The sequence below is a fragment of the Cupressus sempervirens genome, chromosome 3 (genome assembly GCF_028749045.1).
Source record: "Cupressus sempervirens isolate cs-2001-9-10 chromosome 3, ASM2874904v1, whole genome shotgun sequence".
Classification (NCBI taxonomy): domain Eukaryota; kingdom Viridiplantae; phylum Streptophyta; class Pinopsida; order Cupressales; family Cupressaceae; genus Cupressus; species Cupressus sempervirens.
Genome location: NC_143120.1, coordinates 486,493,958 through 486,521,174, shown reverse-complemented (window position 1 = coordinate 486,521,174; position 27,217 = coordinate 486,493,958). Strand labels below are relative to the sequence as shown.

Sequence of the window (27,217 nt, the reverse complement as noted above, 5' to 3'; positions counted from 1 at the left end):
ATATAATATTATAATTATACTATATATATAATCTTATAAATATATTATATTATATATATATATTATATACATATATACTATAAATAATACATATGTTATATTATGATTTTTATTGTTAACATATTAACTAATAATGATTAATCATAGAGACATGTCTCCTACTCTTATATTTATAAGAGATTGGGATCTGCATTTGGAACACATCTATAACAATGACAATGTAAATACATTTGCAGAAACGATCCTTACAATATTAACAAATTACCCATTCCATCTGATTCAAAAAGAATTTGAGCATGTGGATCATTAGACTTGATTACTACATACTTCGTTTCTCTTTCAGGATGCAACTTTTGCATAACACATTTGATAGGTATTCTAGCTTCACTCATATCCAGATTGAGTTCACCACCTACATCCTTACAGAAATTATGACCAAGTAACATACCGTAAGAAGCAAGAACATCTGCAATTAGGACAATCATTTTTATCTTTGTGTCCAGGAAAGATGCAAATGCAAATTGAGCATCTTCTATTTGTCCTTTCAGTGGTACTTGCTTATTTCCCGTAGAGTAACAATTATCAAAAGATTTTGTCAAAGTTAATCCCAAAGCATCAACAACCTTAGCTGGCATGACATTGTTGGAGGCACCAGTATCAATGACACAATTGCTTAACGTAAAACCATTAATTAGTAGGGATAAATAGAAAGTTTCAATCTTCCCTAGAATTGAAAATGGAATAGTAACTAGGCTATTGGGCATATTTTTTGATTCAGGGGCAACTAAATGAGGTTGAGTAGACTGTGATTTATGCTTGTAGATATTCTACACATTTGGATTTTGGTCTTCTTAGCATGATCTATGATATCAAAAGCTTGGAAAGAACTACTTGAGGAAGTATTAAAATTTTCAGCTTGGGGTTTTGTAATAGCATTAGGTGCACTGGGCTTTGAAATATCAGATGAAGGTGTAGGATGATCAACACTTAGTTGATTTTTGATTGGATCAATAGGTAGGTTAGGTAGAGGTGATCCCCTCTTTGCAATGGTAACATGCATTTGAGGAGTATCCATCTTTTTCATAGCTGCTTCTTGTTGTTGAGCCAACTTTGTTTGCGAACGCATCATAATTGTGCAGGCTTGTGCAAAATCAAGCTCATGATCTTGGTCATCATATTGGATGTATCCAATAGTAGAGTCACCATCTGCTTGATTATCCTCATGATAGAGAACAGCATTATCCTCAAGAGGATAGTCTTCTTGATTATCATTAGTAAGATCAGCTTCATAGTAACCAGGAGCTGAGTTACTTGGTGGTGCTTCAAGTGCAAGCCTCTCTAGGGGAGAAGGGAGCTTATTTTGATTCTTAGCTACATAGTTATTTGTAGCATTAGGATAGGGCCGCCTTTGAATATCTTTGTATGGAGTAGCAAACGACCCTTGAGATATTTGCTTCTTAAGAGCAAGAAGTTTGTTTTCTAGTTTCTGAATGAGTGGATCAGTGGAGCCTGATGAAGAAGATTCCATATACGAATTGTTGTTGAATTGGTTAGAATCCTTACGATTTTTTGCCCCAAGTATTAGGTCATCTTCAATCTCAGTCGCCAGTGTTTGTGCGAGAGTTAAAGTAGCTGGAGCAACCCTTCTTAGTAAGAAACTAACTTCTAGAAGTTGAGTGTTAACGAAGAAACACTTCAAATTCACAATGGTAGGTTGAGAAGCAATGGGGATTCGGTTGGCAAGTTTGTTGAACTTAGCAATAAATTCCTGCATTCCATCATTTGCTTCTTTCTTCCTCTGTGTGAGCTGTGCTAGTAAAGCATGCTTATCTTCCGTAGGCTTGAATCTTTCAAGAAACTTGGTCTGCAAAGATGCCCAATAGTGATGGAATTGGGTTCCAAATTGTAGAATCAATCAGCTGCTATACCTTTTAAAGTCTCAATAAAAAGTCTTATAGATATATCTTCATGTTCAACACCAAACACTCCTACAACAATGTAGAAAGCTTGTATGTGTTCATTGGGGTGTTGTTTAATATCTTTGTAGAATTTGGGAAAATTCTTACGAGAACTTTGGGGTAATGCATGTAATAGTAATGCAAGATTTTGTGGGCCAAAAGCTGCTTCCCATGGTCCAGAATCAATGACACAATTGCTTAGCTTAAAACCATTAATCAATAGGGATAAATAGAAAGGTTCAATCTTCCCTGGAATTGAGGATGGAATAGTTAATAGGTTATTGGGCATATTTTTCAATTTAGGGGTAACCAAATGAGGTTGAGTAGGTTGTGATTCTTTGACAAATTTAGTAAGCCTATCCAATTGATCTTGATATGCTTGTAGATATTCTACCTCAGACATTTGGATTTTGGTCTTCTTGGCATGATCTATGATATCAAAAGCTTGGAATGAACTAGCTGAGGAAGTATTAAAATTTTCAGCCCGGGGTTTTGTATTAGCATCAAGTGCACTGGGCTTTGAAATATCAAATGAAGGTGTAGGATGGTCAACACTTACTTGATTTTTGACTGGATCAACAGCTAGGTTAGGCAGAGGTGATCCCTCCTTGCAATGGTAATAGGCATTTGAGGAGCATCCATCTTTTTCATAGCTTCTTGTTGTTGAGCCAACTTTGTTTGTGAATGCGTCATGATTGCGTAGGCTTGTGCAAAATCAATCTCATGATCTCCGTCATCATATTGGATGTATCCAATAGTAGAGTTGCCAACTGCTTGATTATCTTCATGATAGAGAGTAGAATTATCTTCGAGAGGATAGTTTTCTTGATTATCATTAGTAAGATCAGCTTCATAGTAACCAGTAGCTGAGTTACTTGGTGGTGCTTCAAGTGTAAGCCTCTTTGGGGGAGAAGGGAGCTTATTCCGATTCTTAGCTACATAGTTATTTGCAGCATTATGATATGGCCGCCTTGGAATATCTTTGTATGTAGCAGCAAACGACTCTTGAGATGTTTACTTCTTAAGAGCAAGAAGTTCGTTTTCTAGTTTTTGAATAAGTGGATCAGTGGAGCCTGACGAAGAAGATTCCATTTAGGAATTGAAACTTTTAAGAAACTTGGTCTGCAAAGATGCCCAATCTGTGATAGAATTGGGTTCCAAATTGTAGAACCAATCAGCTGCTATACCTTGTAAGGTCTCAATAAAAAGTCTTCTAGATATATCTTCATGTTCAACACCAAACACTCCTACAACAATGTAGAAAGCTTGAATGTGTTCATCAGGGTGTTTTTTACCGTCTACGTAGAATTTGGGAAAATTCTTATGAGAACCTTGGGTAATGCATGTAACGGTGCTGCAAGATTTAGTGGGCCAAAAGCTGCTCCCCATGGTCCAGTGGCCATATTGATATTAATATAGGTATGGATGGAATGGATAGTAGGAATTAGCTGTGCAACAAAAACAAGGGGTTTGACGAAAATTTGGGAATCTTCACTGGGTATAGCAATCTTCTTTTTGGAAGGTGGGTAGCTTGTAGTCTGGGAAAGAGAAGGGATTTTGGTGAGTAAATCAAAATGAGCTTGTTGAGCCCAAAATGATCCAACGAAACTTGAGGAGCTATCTACCTTCTTTCTCCTAGAATACACGTGCTCAAAGCTTGCCAGTGTGATTGCTAGTAGTGCTAGTTAGAACAAGGACTTGAAACTTCAAATGGAAGCAAAAGGCCTCCAAATGCGTGCGATCCCCAGCATAATCTCTAAGAAACTGTTGGGTGGATATTTTGCAACCGACAGTTTTGGGTAAAATTTAGTCGCAAAATAGGTAGACTAGCCACAGTGTGTGAGATAGAGTTCTCCTACCTTAAAGGGAAGCCTCCCCCTTCTCACTATTCCTTGGATGAACTCAAGGTAAGAAAGAAGTTGAGAGATGCAAGAGAGCCAAGAGAGCCCAGAGAGTTGAGCTAAGGTGTAATCTCAAAGAGATAAGTATGATAGTGAGAAGTCACAAGAAGAGTGTGCAATGTTAGAGTGTTGTGGAAGCTAGTGTGCCCTATCGACACAAGTGACAAAGCACGTAAGTGCCAGCAGTGCCAAGCGCGTAAGTAATCGTGTTTGAGATTGCAAAGCCATAGGAAGGGTAGAGCAAGGTTGTAGACAAGACCAAGGAGCATGATCTATAAACAAGCTAGGTGAAGTAGCTATTTATTTAGTTCATCACCGCTGTTGTTTTCAAATAACTACAACAACAACTCTCGTCGTGGGTAGACACTAACATGTTCTTTGTATTAAATCCCCTAATAGGTGACACATTACCTTGTGTTTTGAAGTCCTTTAACTAGGTGGCTCCTAATAGGGCAATACTTTCCCAGGTTTTATTCAAATTCCTTAACCGGGTGACACTTAATAGTGTCTTTGTAATCTTTTAACATAGATAAGCTCTTGACTGGGCGCACTTGTGGAGAGTGCAAGTTTTGTGAGGATCTAGTCACACACCATGGCTTTGACCCTAGCTGGGTTTCCACTAGATAAATATTGCGTTATTTGAAGTTATGTTTGCCTTTACAAAGGTAAGCTTCCATTCAAATGTTTTAACTGTGAGAAGTTTGGACACCCTAGACGTCCTGAACTTGTCAAAAAGGAGAACAACAAAAGGTGGCAAAACTCCAAAGGAAAGGAGAAGAAATGATGCTACGTTGCTGAGAATGGTGTGATTGATGAAGAGTGAACCAGTTTAGATGATGAAGACGAGAACGAAATATCCTTTGTTGCCATAACGGAAGAAAGGGTGGAACAACCCTGATAACAAGCACCAATATCCACAAGAATTGGATAATTGATAGTTGTTGCTCTCACCACATGTCTGGTGACAGGAGCGAATTCCACGAGGTGGAAGCCTAACATGGAGGAATGGTGAAATTTGGCAGCTACTCACCATGCATGGTGATAGGCAAGGGTACTATAGTTCTAAATGAATCTACTAACTGTGAAGATGTTTATTTAGTGGAAGGTCTCAAATATAACTCGTTGAGTGTAGCTCAAATAATGGATAAAGGTTATAGGTTTGAATTTAACAAAGGGTCTTTGCAGAATTTTCTACAAGACTGATAAGCTTCAAGCTATGGAAGAACAAAGAAGAGGTAATCTCTTCTACCTCAATACTTCTGAGAAGAACTGCCTAGTAGCTAAGAATGATAGTAGTTGGCTATGACATAGGAGATTATGTCACGTAAATTTTGAAAGCATTGTTAAGGTAGGAAAGAAAAAATGTGCAAGAGGTTTACCACCTATTACTAAACTTGACAATGTGATGTGTAGAGACTGTCATTTAGGAAAGTTGGCCAGTTCTAGTTTTTTGAGTAAGTCATTTACCTCTGAACAAGTTTTAGAGTTAGTTCATACTAACTTGTGTGGTCCTATGAGGACTAAGAGTGTATTTGGTGACAAATACTTCATGTTATTTATTGATATTTTTTCATAATGATGTGGATTGTTTATTTAAAAGAAAAAACAGAAGCCTTCCACATATACAAGGCCTACAAGGCAAAGGTGGAAACAAAAACTAGTAGAGCATTGAAATGCTTGAGATCAGACTAGGCAGGTGAGTTCACCTCACAAGTGTTTGAGAGCTATTGTCAAGAGCATGAAATCAGAAGGCTAATGTTAGCTCCTAGGACACCACACTAGAATGGTGTTGCTGAAAGAAGGAATAGAATAATCATAGATTGTGCTAGAACACTAATGATTCAAAACAACGTTGCACAAATCTATTGGAGAGAAGCTATGAGCACAATTGTGTACATCTTGAATATGGTGTAGGTGAGGAAGGGAACAGATAAAACTCCCTATGAACTTTTGTTTGGTCACTCACCTTCAGTGAGTTACTTCAAGGTATTTGGAAGCAAGTGTTACATCAAGTGAGATGAATACCAAGGAAAGTTTGAGTTAGAGAGTGATGAGGGTATCTTTCTAGGATTCTCTATCAAAAGAAAAGCATACCGGTGTTTGAACCTCTATACAAATAAGATGGTGGAACTTTCCAATGTAAAGGTACATGAGTTCTCTGAGAAGAATGAAGAAGAAAGTAAGAAGGAAGTGGAAGACTACAAACAATTTGAATACATTCCATTAAATGGCTCAGTGGAAGTAGTAACGGTAGACACAAAAGGTGTACGAGAAGTTGTATCGGCAAGGGCAAAAGCTGCTCAACCTGAGGTACCAAGAGTAGAAGCATGTGAAGGAGAATCAGTTATAGCCAAATTTGTCAAAAGAAACCACTCAGCTGATTAGATCATTGGAGATAAAGATGTTGGAGTGATGACAAGAAGAAAAGCGAGAGAGACAATATTTCTGCTCTCACTCATGGAACCCAAGGCTACAAGGGAAACACTCGGAGACAAAGACTGGAGAAAGGCCATGGAGGAAGAGATAGACAAGATAACAAAGAATGCCACATGGACCCTGGTACCTCGACCAAAAGACAAGAATGTTATTGGCACAAAATGGGTGTTCAAAAATAGAATGAACGAAGATGGAGAAGTGGTCACAAACAAGGCCAGGCTTGATTACAAAGGATATACACACGAGGAAGGCATAGATTATGGTGAGACCTTTGCACTATTGGCCAACCTAGGAGTCAAGATACTTCTAGCCTTCACGAGATATAGTATTTCAAAATGTACTAGATGGATGTAAAATTTGCATTTCTGTATAGAGTTTTGGAAGAAGTTTATATTGAAAAGCCAAAAGGATTTGAAATTGAAGAGGGCAAAAACCAAGTGTGCAAGTTGAAGAAAGCCCTGTATGGACTGAAACAAACACCAAGAGCATGGTGTGAGAGGTTGCATTGATATTTGATAAAGATAGGCACTGTGAGAACAAGCGACAACCACAACTTATACCTAAAAAATGAAATAGGAGATGGATTGCTGAGATATTTGTGGATGGCATCATCTTTGGAGGAGATGATAAGATAAACACAAAATTTGCTGAAGCAATGAAGAGTTTGAAATGTCTAGGATTGGTGAGATCAAAATTTTCATTGGACATCAAGTGTCCCAACTGAAAAGAGGATTCTGAAGACATTTGATGTGAAGGTAGTCAAATCGGTAGGCACCCCAATGGTGATTGGTTGCAAACTGTCAAAGAAAGATGAGAACCCAGAAGTGAATGAAACACTTTACTGATCTATGATTGGCAAATTGTAGCATGTTGTGCACAACAGATCAGATATTACATTGGTAGTCAGTATAGTGGCTAGATTCTCAGCCATCCCAAAGGAATCACAGATGGTAGCTGTGAAGAGGATCTTTAGATATCTAAAGGGTATTGAAGAGTATGGCCTATGGTATCCTTGTAAAGGAAACTTTGAGCTTAGTGTCTTTACTGATGTTGAGTGGGTGGGGAACATAGTTGATAGGAAGAGCACGACCAGTGGTGCATTCTTTCTTGGAGGAAGATTGGTTGCATGGGCCAGCAAGAAGCAAAACTACATCTCGCAGTCAACAACATAAGTAGAGTACGTAGCTGCTGCAATGAACTGCACTCAGGTTGTTTGGATCAAATAACTGCTTGAAGGGATCAAGAGAAGATGGAGGAACTAGTGGTTATCAATTGTGATAACACAAGTGCAATCAACATAGCAAAGGAGCCGATTATGCACTCAAAGACAAAGCACATATTGATAGAATATCACTTTCTAAGAGAGCAAGTGCAAGAGAAAGAGATAAGGTTGGAATATGTACCAACTAAGGAGCAACTAATTGATATATTCACGAAATCTCTTCAAAAGGATACCTTTGAGTATATGAGAGAGAAGTGAGGGGTATTACTCCTATCAAGCTTGAAGTGAAACAAGAAGGCAAGCATCAATCCATGTTCCAAAAGTGGTCGAATCAAAAGTATGGATTGATGAGCAATTGGGACTACTCCATAGGGGGAGCAATTAGAGAGTTAAGTTGAACACCTTCGGCATTGTTGTCAAAGGGGAAGAAGTTGAGAATTTAAGAAACAAAGAAAAATTAAAAAAGAAGAGTGAAGTCATAAGAGACAGGTAGAACTCAACAGAAAAGGAGATAAGTTTAACAGAACCTAGTAAACTCACCAAGACGGCCCAGAGCGGTCAAAGGACGTGGATGCATCATCCCAGGAGAGATGTTGAGAGAAGATGAAAAGATAAAGGTAAAGTCATGATATTATCTGCTAAGCATGAATAGTGATGAAAAATCCATGATCAAGCAAGATCATAAGTGTTGCCATTGATGCCAAAGGGGGAGATTGTTGGCATAACTAACTAAAAGCCTAAGGACAAACTAGTGGAGTGACTAGTTTACTCAGTTATGACTTGAGTTGTCATTGATGTCAAGGCAAAGAAGGAATAACGACTAGTGTGAAGTATGACTGGTGAAGCACATTGGACTTATATGTGCAATTCTAGTTTACAAGCGTGATTAGAGAAAGGAAAGATCGATCCTAGCAGAGGCAATGACAAAGGATAACCACTTAGATAGAGTCATGCTAATTGAAGCAAGAATGTGAAGGAAGATGATAAGTATGCAGGAAAGATAGAGTGACTAGTAGTCATGCATGATGGATTGGCCAAGTCAGCAAGAGGAAGTATGTAGTAGGATACCCGTGACCGCCACGTCAGGAAGTAGGAAGAAGTGTACTCCTTGTTGCATTTAATGGTGATGGTGTTGACATATCAAGGAACAATGGGAAGAATTCAAATTTGAAATCTTTTCAGCAATGCAAGCCATCATGGTCATTGAACATCTCTAACTCTTGTAAGAACACACTACATTTGACATGAACAACAACATGAGGACAAGCTAGAAGAAGGCTTGAGGATTCAAATTTTGAATTCACAATTTAGGGTTTCAAAATAGAGCATGTGAAGACTACAAAAGAGAACTTTGGTTCAAGGAAAAAGGCTAGATTGTAAAGTGATTAGCAAGAGAGCCAAGAGAGTTGAGCTAATGTGTGATCCCAAGAGAGAAGTATGACAATGAAAAGTCACGAACAACGTGTTCATTGTTAGTGTGTTGTGGAGAAGCCAATGTGTCTGATCAACACAAGTGAGGAAGCTTGTAAGTGCCAATAGTGCCAAGCATGTAAGTAATCGTGTTTTAGATTGTAGAGCCAGAGGAAGGTCACAACATGGTTGCTAATAGGACCAAGGAGCATCAACAAGATCTTTAAACAAGCTAAGGAGTAGCTTTTTGTTAAGAAAAAGTGCCCAAAAAGTGGACTGTTCAAGTTCAATTGCATATTTAGAAAAATGGATGTTATATTCTAATGTTGAGTTTCACTTTTTGAAAAATATAACACAAATTCACTTTATGTTATCTTTCTAAGTTACTTTATGACTTAAATTTATCACTTAAGTCATTATAGTGCACTTTATGTTATATTTTGATGTTGAGTTGCTTTTTGATATTTCATTTAAGTCACTTCATTACTTTGTTGTCTATTTTGAATTTGAGATTTACTTTAATGTTTTAATTTAAAATATTTAAGTGAATTGTTACTTTTTGAACATATTTGCCCTTTATATTTAAAATATATAGTTAAATATATTATTTGACCCCTTTAAGTGATGTTTGCTCAATAATCAATTCAACATGTGCTAAATAAACCACTTAAGTGATGCAACTCAACAATGTCTTTTCTTATAACATGTTTCATGCAAATGCATCTAGAGAGTGAGATTTACCTCTTGCATGCAAATGCAAATGTAAAACATGCAAATGCATCTAAAGAGTGAGATTTACCTTGGACACCCAAGTGCATGTTATTTCAAAAAGCATATTTTAAAACATGCAATCACCCTCCAAGAGTCCAATGTGCATGTTAAGGTAAAAACAAAACATGCAATCACCCTTGGAGAGTGTGATTTACTGTTGGGGTGGAAATGTTTGACTTGTGCAGACCAAAAGCACATTTTTAAAACATGCAATGACATCTCTACTATTGGGGTGGAAATGTTTGACTTGTGTGAACCAAAAGAACATTTTTAAAACATGCAATGACATCTATAGAGTGCGATTTGCACTTGAAGGCTAAAAATAAAACATCTCATTGCAGTTGGAGAATGCGATTTAGCTCTTGAAGGGATATGTTTGACTTAGTCAAATGAAAAAGCATAAAATAAAACACGCGTTTACATGTCAAGAGTCCGATTTGCACGTAAAATGCAATTTCCAGCCAGAACATGACAAGTAAAGGCCTTCCAAGAGTGTGATTTGAACTATAAATTCACTTTGCATATGCATTTGCTTCATGTGTTTCAACTTGGAGAGTCCGATTTTGCTCATAAGAAGAAAACGATTGAGTTGGAAGGAAAAATAAACCATACGTGTACATCCCAAGAGTCTGATTTGCCATTGTAAGCACGCATTCCTCTAAAGACGTTATATGTAATGACATCTTTAGAGTGCGCTTTGCCCTAGAAGTCACAAATGTATGCATTTTCTCCTCATGTGTTTGTATGTCAAGGGTGCGTTTTGGCTTGTGAATGCACTGAAGTCCACAGTTTTTACCAATACATACGGAAAATGCATCTCGAGGGCACATTTTTCACCAAAAATGCCCAAATAAATGGATATTCCAAAAATGTTTTGCATGTAAATGACTTTGAAGACCACGTTTTGGCATCTACAAGCACAACAACATGCTATTAGGCCTTATAAGTTAAATTCGTACCAAAAACGTTTCAAGGAAGAAGATTGCAACATTTTGGTCTTTGACGAACATGCGTTTGTCCTTGAAGACCATGATTTGCATTGAAACTTTGAATTTTTCAAAGGCTCTTGGTTGTTGAATGCGTTTGCACATGGAGAACCCAATTTTGTAGAAGACCTATTCATCCAAACTTCTCTTTCCTCCATTTTTGGCTCATTGAGCTCTAGGTAAGTAGAAGGATTCAATTTTGTTAGTACTTCTCACTTGTTTTGCTAAAATATTACATTCTCTAGCTCATTTTTGTCCATTTGTTCAAATGCAACCCTAGTTTTTTGCATTTAGTCTTTAAATAAGTTTGAAATCTTCTTTATATTGCAAATGCAAAAGTTTTCCAAACTTAAAAAATGAAATTGCATGTAAAGAAAGGTTTTCAAGTTTGTCAATTTTGAATCAAAAGCAAGAGGTAAGTTGTTGTTTTGTTTTTAGTTTTTCTTTCTTGCTTGTTTCTTTTAGTTTACTTGTTTTTGGAGAAAAGTTGAATATTTACGCCCAAGAATGCAAGTGCATTTCCATGTTTCCTCCTCCCATACTTCATCCATTTTCCAAACTCTCATTCATGAAATCGGTTTCTCCGAACCTGATTGCATATTTTACATCATGTAAAATGAGAAGTTTTTACCACATGTAATGACATCTAGAGAACCCAATTTGGGTGAAAACTCACATTTTAAAGCACCCACACTATCATCTTGCACATACCCAAATGCTTCCAACTTGCATTCTTGACCTCTCTTAATAAAATCCTCTTTTCTCCCACATGCAATCCATCACATCCTAAACCTGATTTTGGCCATTTTAACTCAAAATACAATTTGTTCTGTTCATTCCCAGCCTTCAAAAGTGTTCAATAAGTATCTAATCCATGCTTCAAACACCCATCTCTCATGGATCCTCATTGTAACTGAAATCCTAAAGTTTTCAAGGATATGTCATAATTTCGTCAAAAAATAGAGGCATCCTATCAAGAAGACGTGGTTTGAATCTAAGGAAGCAATAATTCATTTGATCTCCACTTTCCTAGTGGCTGACCTAGAATCTAAGTTTCTGTGGGAATGCACCTAAGCACTTTGATTTGTAAAAAAAGAAAAAGAAAAAGAGAAGAGAAGAATCATTTGAAGATGTCGATGGGAAAATTGTTTTTGGTTTACATCCAGACATCATTGAGAAGGTTTTTCAAAGTGTCGGAAACTCTAGGATGTACGAATTTGATAAAGAAGAATTCACAACTATGGATGAAGAAATGCTTGATTACATTGAGTTTTCAAATAATATGTGACAAGTTATCAAAGAGAGTGTAGTAGCGTGGAAAACAGGGGCTTCCAATCTGGCAATCATCCATGTTTCTGTTACCAAGTACAAAAGCTTTTGCTGACAATCTACAAGATTGATTTAGTAGTTCCAATTTTTTCTTCACATTGTTTTAGTTGTAGAAAATGAATTGTATGTGATGTAATTGCATGTAATTCGATTGCATGCCCTCATGACATGTAATCCAATAATTCTTCTCACCTAGTTATACCTGGTCAAAGTGGTTGAGTTGCTCTCGTTGTTTCCTTCTTTCTCTCACTTCTTTCCTCATATAAGTGCCCCCTCATTGTAAAAATCATCTTTTGTTGTATGCAAGAAATCTCTAATAAAATTGTGCAAGCATAACATTAATTGTGTAGTACTGTTTTGAAAAAAAAGTGAATACAATGAAACAATTGGAGCTAAAACTTTGATTGAGAGCAATTGTGATAGTACAAATTAGAAGCTTTGACTGTAATTTGTGTCTGTTATCTTTGATTCATGTTGTTGTATGTTTAAATAGTAGAGCATAAAGGGTTAAGAAGCAATTGGAGCCGAAAATTTGTCTGAGAGCGATTGAGGTAATATATAGATTAGAAGCTTTGACTCTAGCTTGTATTGCCGTCTCAATTCACACAAATAGTTAGAATTCCCTACTTCTGGAATTCTTTGTGCCCTAATGGTACAACTTATTCTTATAGAATAGATTAAAACATGACTTAGAGCCAAACCAGTACGCTTTCAATGAGCCTTTGAGTGTGTGTTGATTTATCAACATCACCATTTTGAGCTATTAGATACAAGTATAGTTAGAGATTTAATCTTGCTCAATACTCGCTCCGTGGGTAAGTGGATTTTTTCGTGAAAGATAAGAGGAAAGAATATTTGTAACAACCCTTACAAAATCTCTCAACTTCATGCTCAACTTCAGTTGATGTAAAGAATGGTGAGAAGGGGGAGCCTTCCCTTAAAGGTAGGAGAGACTTTGTCTCATATGCTGTGCCTAGTCTACCTTTTTTTTAACTGAATTTGAACAAACCGTCGGTTGCAATATATCCACCAACAATTTTTGACAACTCTATTGGGGACACAATGCACATTTGAGAGCCTCATGCTTTGATTTGAAGTAGGTCCTTTTTCATCGTAAATATGCATTGTAATTTTATTTCTTGAAGTTGTTTCAAGCATTTGCCAACAACATGTATTTGGCCAAGGGTCCATGGGGAAATGCTTTTGGAGTGTTGAATCTAGCTCCACCTCTACATGGTCTTTCCAATTGCTTACGGAAGAATTTTCCCAAATTCTTTGGTGATGAACAACAACATCTTGATGAACATATTGTTGCCTTCTGCATTGCATGTAATGTTTATGTTGTTGGATATGAGGACGTGTCTGTAAGGTTGTTCGTGGAAACTCTCGAAGGCGTGGCTGCTTATTGGTTTTACTATTTATGACCATGTACTATAACAAATTTGGTTTACTCTCATAGCCGAGTTTGAGGAAAGGTTCAAGCCTCCTGAAGATGCTCATGAATTGTTGTCCCAACTTGCTCACCTAAAGAAGTCGTTTCACTTACCTATGCATGAATTTGTTGCTCATTTCAGCAAATTGACACAAAGAATTTCAGTTACTACTTAACTTGCAACTCCCAATTTGAGGTGTTTCTTTGTCAATGCTCAAATTCTTGAAGTTTTTTTTTTCCTATTAAGGGGAGCAGCCCCAACTACTCTTGTAGCTGCACAGCCATTGGCGATTGAAATTGAAGATGATCTTGTTCTCGCTAGGAAGATACGAATCAAAGCAAGTGGGTTTGAAGAAAGTCATTGTTCTTCCAACTCATCTTCTTCTAGTGCAAGGACGGATTGTGTGGTGCAGAGGTTAGCGAATGAACTAGTTGCCCTTAGAAAGCAAATAACTCAAGGCATGTTCTTCGTTCCTCACGAAAATGTACAAAGGAGGCCTCTTCCAACTACTCATTATTCAATTGTTGGGAACCGGCAAAAAAAGGTTTCACCATCAAAGAAGCTTGCAATTGAGTGACCATTGGCAAAGACAATAGTGAAGCATCCTATGTTCAAAGCTAGTGATCTTGCTATTCTCTTCCAAGAAAAGGAAGAAGACAACTGGGGACTCTCATACCTGGTGTGCACAGTCTCAAACGATCAGCGATGAAAAGATGAAGGAAAAAAATTCTTCAAAGGTTCAAAACAATCATGTTATAAAAGGAGACTTGCAAAAAAGTTTTGATCAAGTTGAAAATGATGTATATGTGTCTTAAAGTCATGAACTTGGGTACAATTTGTATAAATGTTTTATCCTGAAGCTTGAAAAGGATTTTTTCATAAACAATAAAGACTTACTCAAGTTAAAAGTTTGTGAGCAGTATGTTGAGCTATGCAGTGAAGGCATGTCCTTATTGAAATCATTTGAGCAAGATTTTCTTGATCATCCTAAGGTGCTAGTTTGTGACGAACTAGTCAAGCAATTGACAATAAGAATCCATAATTTGCTCGATCAAGGGGATGTCCAATTCGACAACTTGCTTGGTTGGAGGCTAATGGAAAGCTAGACATTCCATGTGTACTTGAACCTAAAAATACTATTGAAGAAGAAGCAAAAGAATCATGTTCACTTCTAAAGGAGGAGTTTCAATTCATGGACGTCTCTTAGAGAAATAATACACATGATTCATCTCAAGAAGGTGAACTCTTCCATCTCTTCCAAGAGGTGTTACTTCAAGCATTCACATCATTGCTTGAGGTGTTCATGTTCCATCTATATGAAGTTGCTTGTGAACATACAAGGTACTCCAAGCTGGTGAAAAAACGTTAGCTATTTTGTTGAACTAGTAAATGGTTTCATCTAAATTTTTTTGGCTAGTTTTAATTAGGTAGGTTTTTATTTGTTTTTAATAAGTGCATTTGCACATTTTTTGTTTTATGTTAACTAGATTTGCTTTGCTTTTAGTTGCGTTAGATTCTTTTTTTTGTTTTTTTGGGTCCCTTGACTCTAAAACACAATGAATGGATGAAGGCACTTAGGGTCCGTTTGGCTGCAGGAATAGAAATATGGGTATAGGAATTGTTACTCTGGAATAATAATTTTGGAATAGAAAATAGGGATACATATACCTATTCTTGTTTGGTTCAGTTAGAATTTGATGGGGAATTCATAGACCCAAAAATTTATGATTTCTAAAATAAATAAAACTGGAATAGGAATAGGTATTCCAATTCCACCTATTTAGGTAGAATTGCAAATGCTAATTTTTGGGCCAAAATTGGATTCACAATTCCAATTTGGTGCACCTAAACAAAGAATTCAAAATTTTGAGAATTTACATATGCCTATTCCACTCATATTCCTGTTGCCAAAGGAGCTCTTAGAGAATTGGATTATATGTCACTCATTGTTTTCAAGAACAATTAAGTAACATTCCCTAGAAAAAGCCATCTATTGTCCTGCTTTTTGTCACCACAAAATGTAGGCAATTATACAAAACTTTTTCAATTAAGTTTTTCTGAGATAATTCACTATTTAATTGGCCAACATTGATCGACTAATCGTTCCCAATCCACATAGTGAATCTTTTTATTGAAGGCTTTCGTCAAGTCCTTTTTGTTTTTTCATTTTGTTAGCTTATGCTTGATTTTTGAGGCCTTCAAAGTCCCTATTTTGCGTTTTTGAGTGTTAGTTTAGATTGTTTGTCTTTTCGTTTCATTCAATCTCCTGCTTTTGGTTTTCCATTTGATTCGGTATATCTTAGGGCTTAATCAAACTTGTTAGTCAAAATATATGACCATTTAAGTGCCCTAAAAAGTGGACTCTCCAAGCTCAATTGCATATTTATAAAGATGGATGTTATATTCTAATAGTGAGTTTCACGTTTTGAAAAATATAACTTAAATTCACTTATGTTTTAAAGTTACTTTATGACTTAAATTTATGACTTAATTCATTATAGTGTACTTAATGTTATATTTTGATGTTGAGTTGCTTTTTGGTATTTCACTTAAGTTGCTCTATTACTTCAGTTTTTTTTGATGTTGAGATTTGCTTTAATGTTTTAATTAAAAACATTTAAGTGAAATGTTACTTTTTGAACATATGCACTTTATATGTAAAATATTTGGTGTAAATATGTTATTTGACCACTTTAAGTGATATTTGCTCAGTAATCAATTCGACATGTGCTAAATAGACCACTTAAGTGATGCAACTTAACAACATGTCTTTCCTTATAACATGTTACATGCAAATGCATCTAGAGAGTGAGATTTACCTTGGACTCCCAAGTGCATGTTATTTCATAAAGCATATTTTAAAACATTCAATCACACAACAAGAGTCCGATTTGCATGTAAAGGCAAAAATAAAACACACAATCACCCTTGGAGAGTGCGATTTACTATTGGGGCGGTAATGTTTGACTTGTGCAAACCAAAAGCACATTCAAAACATGCAATAACATCTTTAGAGTCTGATTTGCACTTGAAGGGATTTGTTTGACTTAGGCAAATAAAAAAGTATAAATAAAACATGTGTTTACATGTCAAGAGTCCGATTTACGTGTAAAATGCATGTTCCGGCCAAATCGTCACATGTAAAGGCCCTCCAAGAGTGCAATTTGCAGTATAAACTCACTTTGCATATGCATTTGCTTCATGTGTTTTGCCTTGGAGAATCCAATTTCTCTCATAAGAAGAAAACGTTGAGTTCTAAGGAAAAATAAACCATGTTATTACATCCCAAGAGTTCGATTGGCCATTGAGAGCATGCATTCCTCTAAAAATGTTACATGTAATGGCATCTTTAGAGTGCGATTTGCACTAGAAGTCACAAATGTATACATTTTCTCCTCATGTGTTTGCATCTCAAGGGTGCATTTTGGCTTGTGAATACATGTAAATACATCTAGAATCCACGTTTTTCACCAATACATGCAAAATTGCCTCATGCAATGCATTTCTAGGGCACGTTTTTCACCAAAAACACCCAAATACATGCATTTTCCATAAATGTTTTGCATGTAAATGACTTTGGAGACCACCTTTTTGGCATCTACAAGCAAAAATGCCCATGCCACTGGGCCCTATAAGTTCGATTTGCACCAAAAATGTTTGAAGGAAGAAGATTGCAACAATACCTTGGTCTTCATGCAAATGCGTTTGACCTTGGAGACTATGATTTGCATTGAAACTTTGAAATTTTCAAAGGCTCTTGGTTGTTGCATGCGTGGGAACCTGATTTTGGAGAAGATTTGTTCATCGAAACTTCTCTTTCCTCCATTTTTGCCTCATTGAGCTCCAAGTAAGTAGAAGGGTTCAACTTTGTTTGTATTTCTCACTTCTTTTGCTAAAACATTGTAGTCTTTGGCTCATTTTTGTCCATTTGTTCAAATGCAGCCCTTTTATTTTGCATTTAGTCTTTAAATAAGTTTGAAATCTTCTTCTTGTTGCAAAAGCAAAAGTCTTCCGAATTTCAAGAACGAAATTGCATATAAAGAAAGGTTTTCAAGATTTTCAAGTTTGAGTCAATAGCAAGAGGTAAGCTGTTTTGTTTTTAGTTTTTCTTTCTTCTTTGTTGCTTGTTTTTAATTTGTTTTTGGAGAAAAGTTGATTTACACCCAAGAATGCAAGTGCATTTCCACGATTCCTCCTCTCATACTTATCTATTTTCCAAACTCATTCATCTTCTGCTTTCCCATACATGTAATCGTACTCTATGAACCCAATTGCATATTTTACATCATGCAAATGAAGAGTTTTTACTACATGCAATGACATCTAGAGAACCCAATTTGGGTGACAACTCACATTTTAAAGCATCCAAACTCTCATCTTGCACATACCCAAATGCTTTCAACTTGCATTCTTGACCTTTCCCAAAAAAGCCTCTTTGTGCCCACATGCAATCCATCATCCTAAACCTGATTTTGGCCACTTTTGCCCAAAATACAAACTGTACCGTTCATTCTAAGCCTTGAAAAGTGTTCAATAAGTATCTAATCCATGCTTCAAACACCCATCTCTCATGGATCCTCATCGTAACTCAAATCCTAAAGTTTTCAACGATTTGATCTCATTGGAAGATGTTTTCATGTTCCTGTTGTGACACACTCTTCAAGATATGTCAGAATAACCTCAAAAAATAGAGACATCCTATCAAGATGTGCTTTGAATCCAAGGAAGCAATAATTCATTTGATCTCCATTTTCCCAGTGGCTGGCCTAGAACCTAAGTTCGTGTGGGAATGCGCCTAAGCACTTTGATTTGTAAAAAAAAGAGAAAAACAGAAGAGAAGAATCATTTGAAGATGGTGATGGGAAAGTTGTTCCGGGTTTAAATTTAGACATCATTGAGAAGGATTTTTGAAGTGTTAGAAACTCTACAATGTATGAATTTTACAATGAAAAATTCATGGCTGTGGAAAGAGGAAGATTGAGTTTTCAAATAATAAATTGCAATTTATCAAAGAGAGTGCAATAATGCGTAATACAGTGACTTCCGATATGGTGATCACTTATGTTTCCATCACGAAGTACAAAGGCTTTTGCTAACAATTGACATGATTGATTCAACAGTTCCAAATTTTTCTTCATATTGTTGTAGTTGTAGAAGATGAATTGAATGTGATGCAATTACATGTATTTCGATTACATGTCTTAATGACATGTAATCCAATAGTTCTTCTCACCTATTTTTATTGAGTCAAAGTGGTTAAGTTGCTTCCACTTTTTCCTCATTTCTCTCACTTCTTTTGCTATATAAGAAGTGTCCTTTCATTGTAAAAATCATCTTTTATTGTATGCAAGAAAACTCTGATAAATTGTGCAAGCATAACTTTGATTGTGTAGTACTGTTTGAAGAAAAGTGAATACAAAGAAACAATTGGAGCTGAAGCTTTGATTGAGAGCAATTGTGATACTACAAATTAGAAATTTTGACTATAATTTGTGTCTGTTATCTTTGATTCATGTTGTTATTGTATGTATAAATGATAGAGCATAACATCGGATTTAAGGCTTTGACTGGGAGCAATTGTGGTGATACATAGACTAGAAGCTTTGACTATAGCTTGTATTGCATTTCAATTCACAAAAATAGTTAGAATTCCCTACTTCTGAAAGTTTTTGTGCCCCAATGGTAGAGGTTATTGTTATAGAATAGATCCCCAATGGTAGAGGTTATTCTTATAGAATAAATTAAAACATGACTTCGAGCCAAACTGGTACGTTTGCAATCAGCCTTTGAGTTGGTGTTGGTTTATTAGTATCACCATTTCCAGCTATTAGATAGAAGAGTAGTTAGAGATTTAATCTTGCCCATTACTAGCGGGTAACTGGATTCTTTACTAAAAGATAAGAGGAAATAATATTGGTAACACCACTTACAAAATCTCATAACTTCTTTATTACCTTGAGTTGATCCAAGGAACATTGAGAAATGGGAGCCTTCTCTTAAAGGTAGGAGAGATTTTGTCTCATAAGCTATGACTGGTCTACCTATGTTGTTAATTAATTTGAACAAATTGTCAATTGTAGAATATCCCTAACACTATGAATTCTCAAGCATAAGGATGCAAATTTATCTAATGGCTTGTGGATTTCATATTTTGGAATTAGTAGTTAGCGGTTATGTAGCTCCATCAACTTGTCAATGGATATTGTTAGAAAGTAGGCAAGTGCAAACAATTGAAAGGTTGTGAATGTTATTTTGTGCGGTTTATCCGAATCATGTGATTTGGTGAAAGAAGTTTAAGATAAACTCAAGATCTATAAAGGTGATGACAATGTTTAGAAGGCCACATTCCAAACCCAATGAAAACAATTTGAGATTGTAGACTAGCTTCTTTATATGGATGAAATCATACACCCAAAGGCCCTGACAATAAGGTTGAAGGTTCATTTAGCATGAAAAAGGTGCTAAGATCTCTCCCCCTTGAGATTTATCTTGAAATTTCTGCCATCGAGAAAATGGAAGATCTTGATAAACTATGAATGAATTGCGCAAGATCCTCATGACATATAAGATGAGCATTGAAAAGGACAAGCCATCAAAACATGAAGTGATCTTTAGAGCTTCAAAGAAAATGAAGAATAAAGAGCTTGAATCAAGCGATAGGTCCAATGGCGAATATGGTGCAAAGGAAGCTCACTTTTTTAGAAAGCTCAAGAAAGGATCTGACAAATACAAAGGTGAGTTGGCCTATAAATGTTTTATTGTGGTAAAATAGTGTATTTTTTTGCTAGGTGTCCATTGGTAAAAATTGAAAGTTGTGATGATGAAGATAATAACAAGAGAAAGGAAGTAGCCATCATCAATACAAAAGGAGTCACAAACAAGATAGATATGAAAAGAACTTTGGTAAGAAAAGCCTCTATTCTAAAGAAGATAGTAGCTCATTTGAGGAAAACAAGAAAGCTTTTCTAATAGTGACAATGAAGAAATTTACTTGAAGCCAATGGAAGTAGAGAGTGACATCTTGGAAATTGAAGACAAAGGAATAGATAAAATGGATTTAGTAGAGGAAGAAATTATTGAGATGGATAGAGAAATGGATCTTGAAGAACTCAGTTGGGCCTTGAGTGAAATCAAGAAGTTCAAGAAATATAATTCTTAACAGAAGTTGTACCTATAAAAATCTGAAGAGGATTGATTCAAGACTGAAAATATTGCAAAGCCTCGAAGAAGCAAAAAAGACTATTATAAGCCTAAAGAATAAATTTGAAGAGGCAAAAATAATAGAAGGGGAAGTGATATTTCAGCTAAATACAAAGGAGGAAGATTGCAAAAAGCTAGATTCTGAAATTGTTTTGATCAAGTAAGAACAGGTTTTAAAGGACCCAAAACCTTTTACATAGGAGCAAGATAGCAAAAGCTGAAAAACCTAGAAGAATTGTGCATCAGCACCAAAGGGCAGAACTAGCTAAAACAAGTACCCTAAAACAACCAGCAAGAAAAGACAACAAAAAGACATCACAAAACCAGCTACAGGGTCTTCAGTAGATCCGCTGCCTAGTCTGCAAGGATATTCATGTTTTCTACAGAGGCCTTCAGGTCATCGATTTCTTTGGCTTCAACACCCTCTGTCTTTTTTGAGTTGGCCCTGGTGCGCTTGCTAGGTCCTTGGTCATCTTTGTAATGTTCCTAACCTCCGGATGGTAGTTGAATGCAACTCGAACGGTCTTGTATGGATGACAACGGATGGATTGGGTTCTGTACAACAGAGGAGTATTACTGAAATTGTACGGCAACAACAAGTAGATGGAATCAAGGCCGTATGATATACTTGTGGCCATACAGGGTGAATGAAGGAGGATGTCGTCCCTGGCAGCAGAGCCGTATGGTATCCTTGGTAGCCATATGGTAGGATGAAAGAAGAGGCCATATGGTGGATTGGGGTAGTGTAGCCATACAATGAGGAGGCTTTGGTGGCTGTACGGTGGAGCAGATTGCTGTACAATGGGGGGAGAAGACGTACAATGTGGATGAATAGGAATGCCGTATGAACAAGAGACTATGCAACAGAGGAAGGTTGTACGGAACACATGGATTGCTGTTCAATGATATCTTATTTTGTTTGATTATTATCCTGAAGTGTGGAATGATAAAGGGTATGCAGATGGAAGAAATACTTAATAATGCAATCTAAACTTATGGATCCAAATTTATCAGATAGAATCAAATAATAATGGAAATTAGAACACAAGCACCCTTCGATTAATATTTGCCAAAGATGATACTCCGATTTGCCAAATCCAAGTAGAGTATTACATGCAACAATGGAATAGGGTGAGGGTCAAATCCCATCGAAACCGCATGAGCCAAATAGGGAAGATCTTTCACTTCTGAAATGGCGAACAATCCAGAACTCCAACAGGAATTCACAGTACATAGAAATAATCCAAAAAGCATACCTAAAGTCTACCTACAAGCCGTGCTTAAATGCCTATCGGAAAACTTTCTGAGGGTGTACAAAGATAGCTGACGGCGACACAAACTACGGAAATAAAATAAAAATGGGTCCAAGATATATTAAATCAATCAATCCATTAACAATAGTTTGATAAATGATTTATTTTATAATGGGAACATTACAATCTTTCACTTCCTTGGAGCCTTGACCTTTCCTTTGTTCAAATTTATTTAGGAGAGTAATAGATTCTGAAATTGTTTTCTTGAGAAAAGAACTAGAAAAAGCGACTACTAAGTTTAACAAAAGCATGAAGTTTGGAAAGTAATGGAGGATATTATCCATGTCCAAAGGTTGGCATTCGTTAAGACTGGTCTTGGCTTTGAAGAAAATCATAAGGCTACCATAGAAGGTTCAGGTTCAAAGGCTACAAAATTACCAATGAAGAAAATCCTAAAGACTATGCTGATGTGCTTAAGAGCTCCATTAATAGTGACAATAACAATAAGGAAGAGAGGGATATCTCATAGAGAACTAGCATCCCTCATAAGGACAACAAGGACAACTTCAGAAAATCGTTCCAAGGCAAGCTCCCATAACCAAACTCCAAAACTCTTTATTTGCTTACTGCTTTTTTCTGCAGTCAATTTTAACATAAATCAATGGATTGTAGGATAGGTACAAGAAATGGTTTTGGGTTCTTAAGGACAATCTGCAATTCCTTTTGCTCCCTTAATGCTTTTCAAAATTATATGCTATAAGTGCAACAACTATGCGCATACAAACACTTTTTTGTTGTTTGTGGAACCTCTTACCGAAGCAAGGAGGACAATCTTAGCAAGAGAAATGAATAATCTACAAAGTTGAGGAATAGAAAGCAAGGCCAAGAAAAATAGGAGGAAATTTAATGCTTGTGCAAACAGCTTTCAATGCCTAAAATGAAGGAAACCAATGGTATATTGAGAGTGGATGCTCAAGTCACATGACATGGGGAAAGGCAAATTTCTTTCTTTGAAGGAAGTGAATGCAGGTACAATAAATTTTGGAGATAACGCTACAACAAGGATAATGGGAAAAGTACTCTTAGGCTTGAACATGGTTTGAAAACAGGGACTTGGACATAACTTGGCAGTCCAAAATTTTGAGTCGGACTCAAAACTTGGCATGGACTTTGACAAAAAATCAATAGACACTCGACCAAAAAACACCTTGTAATTACACAAAAAATCTAATTTGATTATCAAATTGTCCCAATTAAAACATTGCACATCATATGATCCTCAAACTCTCAAAATTTGAATTTTTTTATAGTTTCAAAGTTGGCAATACATTATAATTGAACATAATAATAAATAATAAATGTATAAGAGCATTATAACTGTTTACATATGATAACATGTCAAAATGAAGTAAGCAACCAAATACGATCTACATCTTCGTCTTTCCCCACCTAGTGTGTCATACCCTGTAAAAATCAGTAAAACGAATTTCCTTTTGATAGTGATCTTGTTTTAAGAGGGAGAGGGAGACAGATATATGAAGGCAGCGATCCCTAGTGTTATGAGTAGTGATCAGCAGTACACACAATCCAACAGTTTATATGATAAGAACTTCAAATTAAAATTTGTTATTTCAAACAACAGCAATTCATTAAGGAGCAACAGACAAATTTACGGGATGCTACCATTGGAAGGGTTGTAACGATAGAAGAGACAAGCCTTGTTACTGGTTGGAGGATATATATATAAGAAGATTGATACTCAGAGGAAGGCATTGAATAAGCAAGAGAATGTCAAAGAAATGAAGGAAACGATATAGAACAGCATATAGTCAATAAGAAAGGTATCTTCAGATTCTGACATCCACCCTGTTCTTAGCAGCATTAATTTCCATAACTGTGGCATGACATATATATTATAAGAATGTCTTGGCATATCAATATTATGGACTATAATAATACTGTTGTCATTGTGAAGGGGAGATATGGTAAATGCAGGAAGGCAAGTAGCCAAAGATCCATCTGAGTTAAGCAAGAGGTCAAATGACAAACATGCTTCTGTGCCCCTAAACTCTGAATAGTTAGGCAAGAGGCAATATGGTGGTTTTACTTCTAGAACCTTGAACTTGTTGGATAGGCTCAAAGGCACCTCAAATGATCTCCCATGGTTGCTCCATAAGGGCAATGAATGCTTTGGATGATACTTTAAAGACATCTATTGGATAGCTTGAAAGTTGTAATTCTATATGTGCATTATTGAGTTTCATGTTTATTTATTTTGTGATACCAACCTGGTTGCAAGCTCAAGATTAAGATACTAATCCGACAGTACACATTTCGAAGCATCTTCCAAACCCTAATTAGGGAAATTCAGGGCAATCTGAGTAAAGTTCTAATAATGGACATTATATAGTGTAACTTAATTTTCCAAGCCTTGAGTTGGAAAGTAATTTTTTCAAGCCTTGAGCTAGACGTTTAGTCTAGAAAAGTGATGATAGATTGTTTCTTTACAAGTGTCTTTGTATGCCTCCATGGCATTCAATTCTACTTCAATTTGATGATTTGAATCAATTTTGAACCCTCAGTCTTCTTTTTATGTTGATGCTTGATTGGGTGGAATGGGTGAAAAGGAGCAAAAAATGACCGTTAAAATTTAAAATTTCACTTGCAAAAGCTTGACTCTTATGTTCAAGTGCAAGTTAGATTGTCGTAAATTTGTACATGGGTACCTAACATGCCTAATATGATAATTTTATATTATCAGCTCTCTTTTGGGGACTAGTTTTTTCCCCTCATTTTCTTGTTACCTTTGCTTGTGATAGATTGTAGTACATTTGTACATGGGTACTTTATGCCTAATAGCGAATACCTATCTGCGTTATGATCATTTATCTATATTCTCCCTAACTTGTACTTTTGGGGGTGGGGGACAGGGAGGGGTAGTGTTGTGCTGTTGTGAAAGGGGTATTGTACATAGCAAGTGCGACTCCTAGTTCCTAATCACACATACTGAAAGGATGATATTTATCCATTCTTCATATAAATACAACTTATTGTCATAATTTACTTTGCATTAGACCTCTAGATCTTGGGTGGCTATCTCCATACCCAAATCTAATAGTTTTTCAGACACAGAACCCTTTCCAAAGTATTTTGAAATAGGTATTTGAAACTTTAATGGCATTGAAAATTGAATTGTTTGGAGCATTTTGACCTGTTCTACATCACACAGTGATATGATAATATTTATCCATTCTATTATCATTCTTGATAGAAATACAATTTATTGTCATAATTTACTTTCCATTAGGCCTATCTCCATACCCAAATCTAACAGTTTCTCAGACACAAAACCCTTCCCGAAGTATTTGGAATAGGTACTTGAAACTTTAATGACATAGAAAACTGAATTATTTGGAGCATTTTGACCTGTTCTCCACATCTGCATAGTAATTTTTAAGAGTTCATTTAGCATAGTTTCTCTGCATTTTAATGTATATTCTAAAGCAGAGACCTTTTATATCAGGAAAGAAGAAAATATTTTGCCTCGATATATAATTTTTGTTCTTTATCATTTCTGGTTTATATTTTTTTGTCTAAAAGAATAATATCATCAGGGGCAACAAACAGGCCGCAGGAGCTTGATGAAGCTGCCAGAAGGCGTCTAACAAAGCGTCTATACATACCACTGCCTTCTACAGGTACAAGCTACAGATAATTATTTTGTAATAGGTTTCTTATAAAATTGGAAAACAATCTTGTTCACAGTCAGTTGCCCATTTAATGAGGTAAATTTCTGCCCCGTGTTACTGCAGAAGCCAGATCATGGATAATAAGGAATTTATTGGAGAAGGATGGCTTGTTTAATCTTTCAGATGAAGAATTACGTTCTGTTTGCAAAATTACCGATGGCAAGTGTTTAATTTTAGCTTTTGAATACAGATACCTTTGATAGTTATGTCTCTTGTAGAACTATTTTATCTCGTGTGCTGTTGCACTGATGAAAATACTTACGTGCCAGGTTATTCTGGATCTGACATGAAAAATCTTGTTAAGGATGCTTCAATGGGACCACTCAGAGAAGCCTTATGTAAAGGGATTGATATTGCAAATTTGAGGAAGGAGGATATGAGGCCAGTCACATTAGAGGTTGGAGAGATAAACCGTGTATATGAATAATTTATTAATATGTCAGCAGTGGCTATTATGTTACATGAAACATCTGTAGCAATGAAGTTTTTTATTTGATCGTGATCCGTTATTTTGTTAAAATGGGTTGTTTTCTTTGCAGGATTTTCAGAAATCTTTGCAAGAAGTAAGGCCTTCTGTTTCCCAAAATGAACTTGGAATCTATGAGCAATGGAATCAACAATTTGGCAGCTTATCACTATAGTTGTTTGATGAGAAATGTCTTGAAAGTAACTATCTTTGTCTATTCTAAAAATGTGATGGAAGTATATTGCTGCTTAATTCTCATGCCCACCTTTATAAAGCTATCTTCGTCAGGTTCAAACACACAACAGAAGGGATTGCAATTATACAACATGCCATCTTTGTTCATCTTAGTATTTTTAGCGGTGATATTAATGCAGTAATACCGGGAATCTGAAACTCGCTTCAGCGGTGAAACTAACTATATTCATTGTAGTGAACAAATTTTAGTACGGCATTTATTAATTTCCGACGCAGCTTCTTCTCCAATGCTTATTTTAAGGATTGTCCTGTTGTAGTAAGAAAAGGAACGGGCCTGTCATATTATTACCAAATATATTGTGAAACACAGTTCCTATCATTTTTGTACACAAAAATTCGTCAAACATGGTTGGCAATTTGCTATAAACTTCACTAATGCATCGTGACAAACTTCATTTCAGTTTTTGATGTCCTTGGATATGCATTACTTAGTAAACTTGTCCTGATTCACATTATCCTATGCTGCCGTTGTCGATGGTTTGCTTTCATCTACATAAAAGCGTTGTTTGATATTATAATAGAGTTGAATAAAGATTGTAGAAGCTATTAAAATAACTTATCCAATTCTAACAAAAATATTGATTATGTACATTATTATATTCATATTTTTATGATTATTTAATTAATATTGTCTTGATTTTTTTTGTAAGTCCACATTTTTTAACACTTTACAGCCTATACACAATAGCAATAACTCGAGATCATTCATAGCATGTTTAGCTGTCAACTTTTGGGATTCCTAAATCATAAACTACATGACAGTTTTGGAATTTTCATCAAAATGAGTAAAAGAATGTCAATGCTTTGCACTCTCCTTTCTACAAAGATTGCTCCATTTGACAGACCTT

The 27,217-nt window shown here is 36.0% G+C and overlaps 1 protein-coding gene across 1 annotated transcript in view; it reads left to right on the top strand.

The window, feature by feature from the left end:
* The window catches only part of LOC149567289 (P-loop containing nucleoside triphosphate hydrolases superfamily protein), a 151,208-nt gene extending 124,439 nt beyond the window's left edge, over positions 1–26,769 (top strand). Inside the window, exons 10-13 of the mRNA XM_089820454.1 lie at positions 25,514–25,597; positions 25,712–25,807; positions 25,918–26,045; positions 26,188–26,769. Coding sequence (XP_089676580.1) covers positions 25,514–25,597; positions 25,712–25,807; positions 25,918–26,045; positions 26,188–26,289 — 410 coding nt within the window. The 3' untranslated portion in view covers positions 26,290–26,769. The remainder of the gene's footprint in view (positions 1–25,513; positions 25,598–25,711; positions 25,808–25,917; positions 26,046–26,187) is intronic.
* The last annotated feature ends 448 nt before the right edge of the window (positions 26,770–27,217 follow it).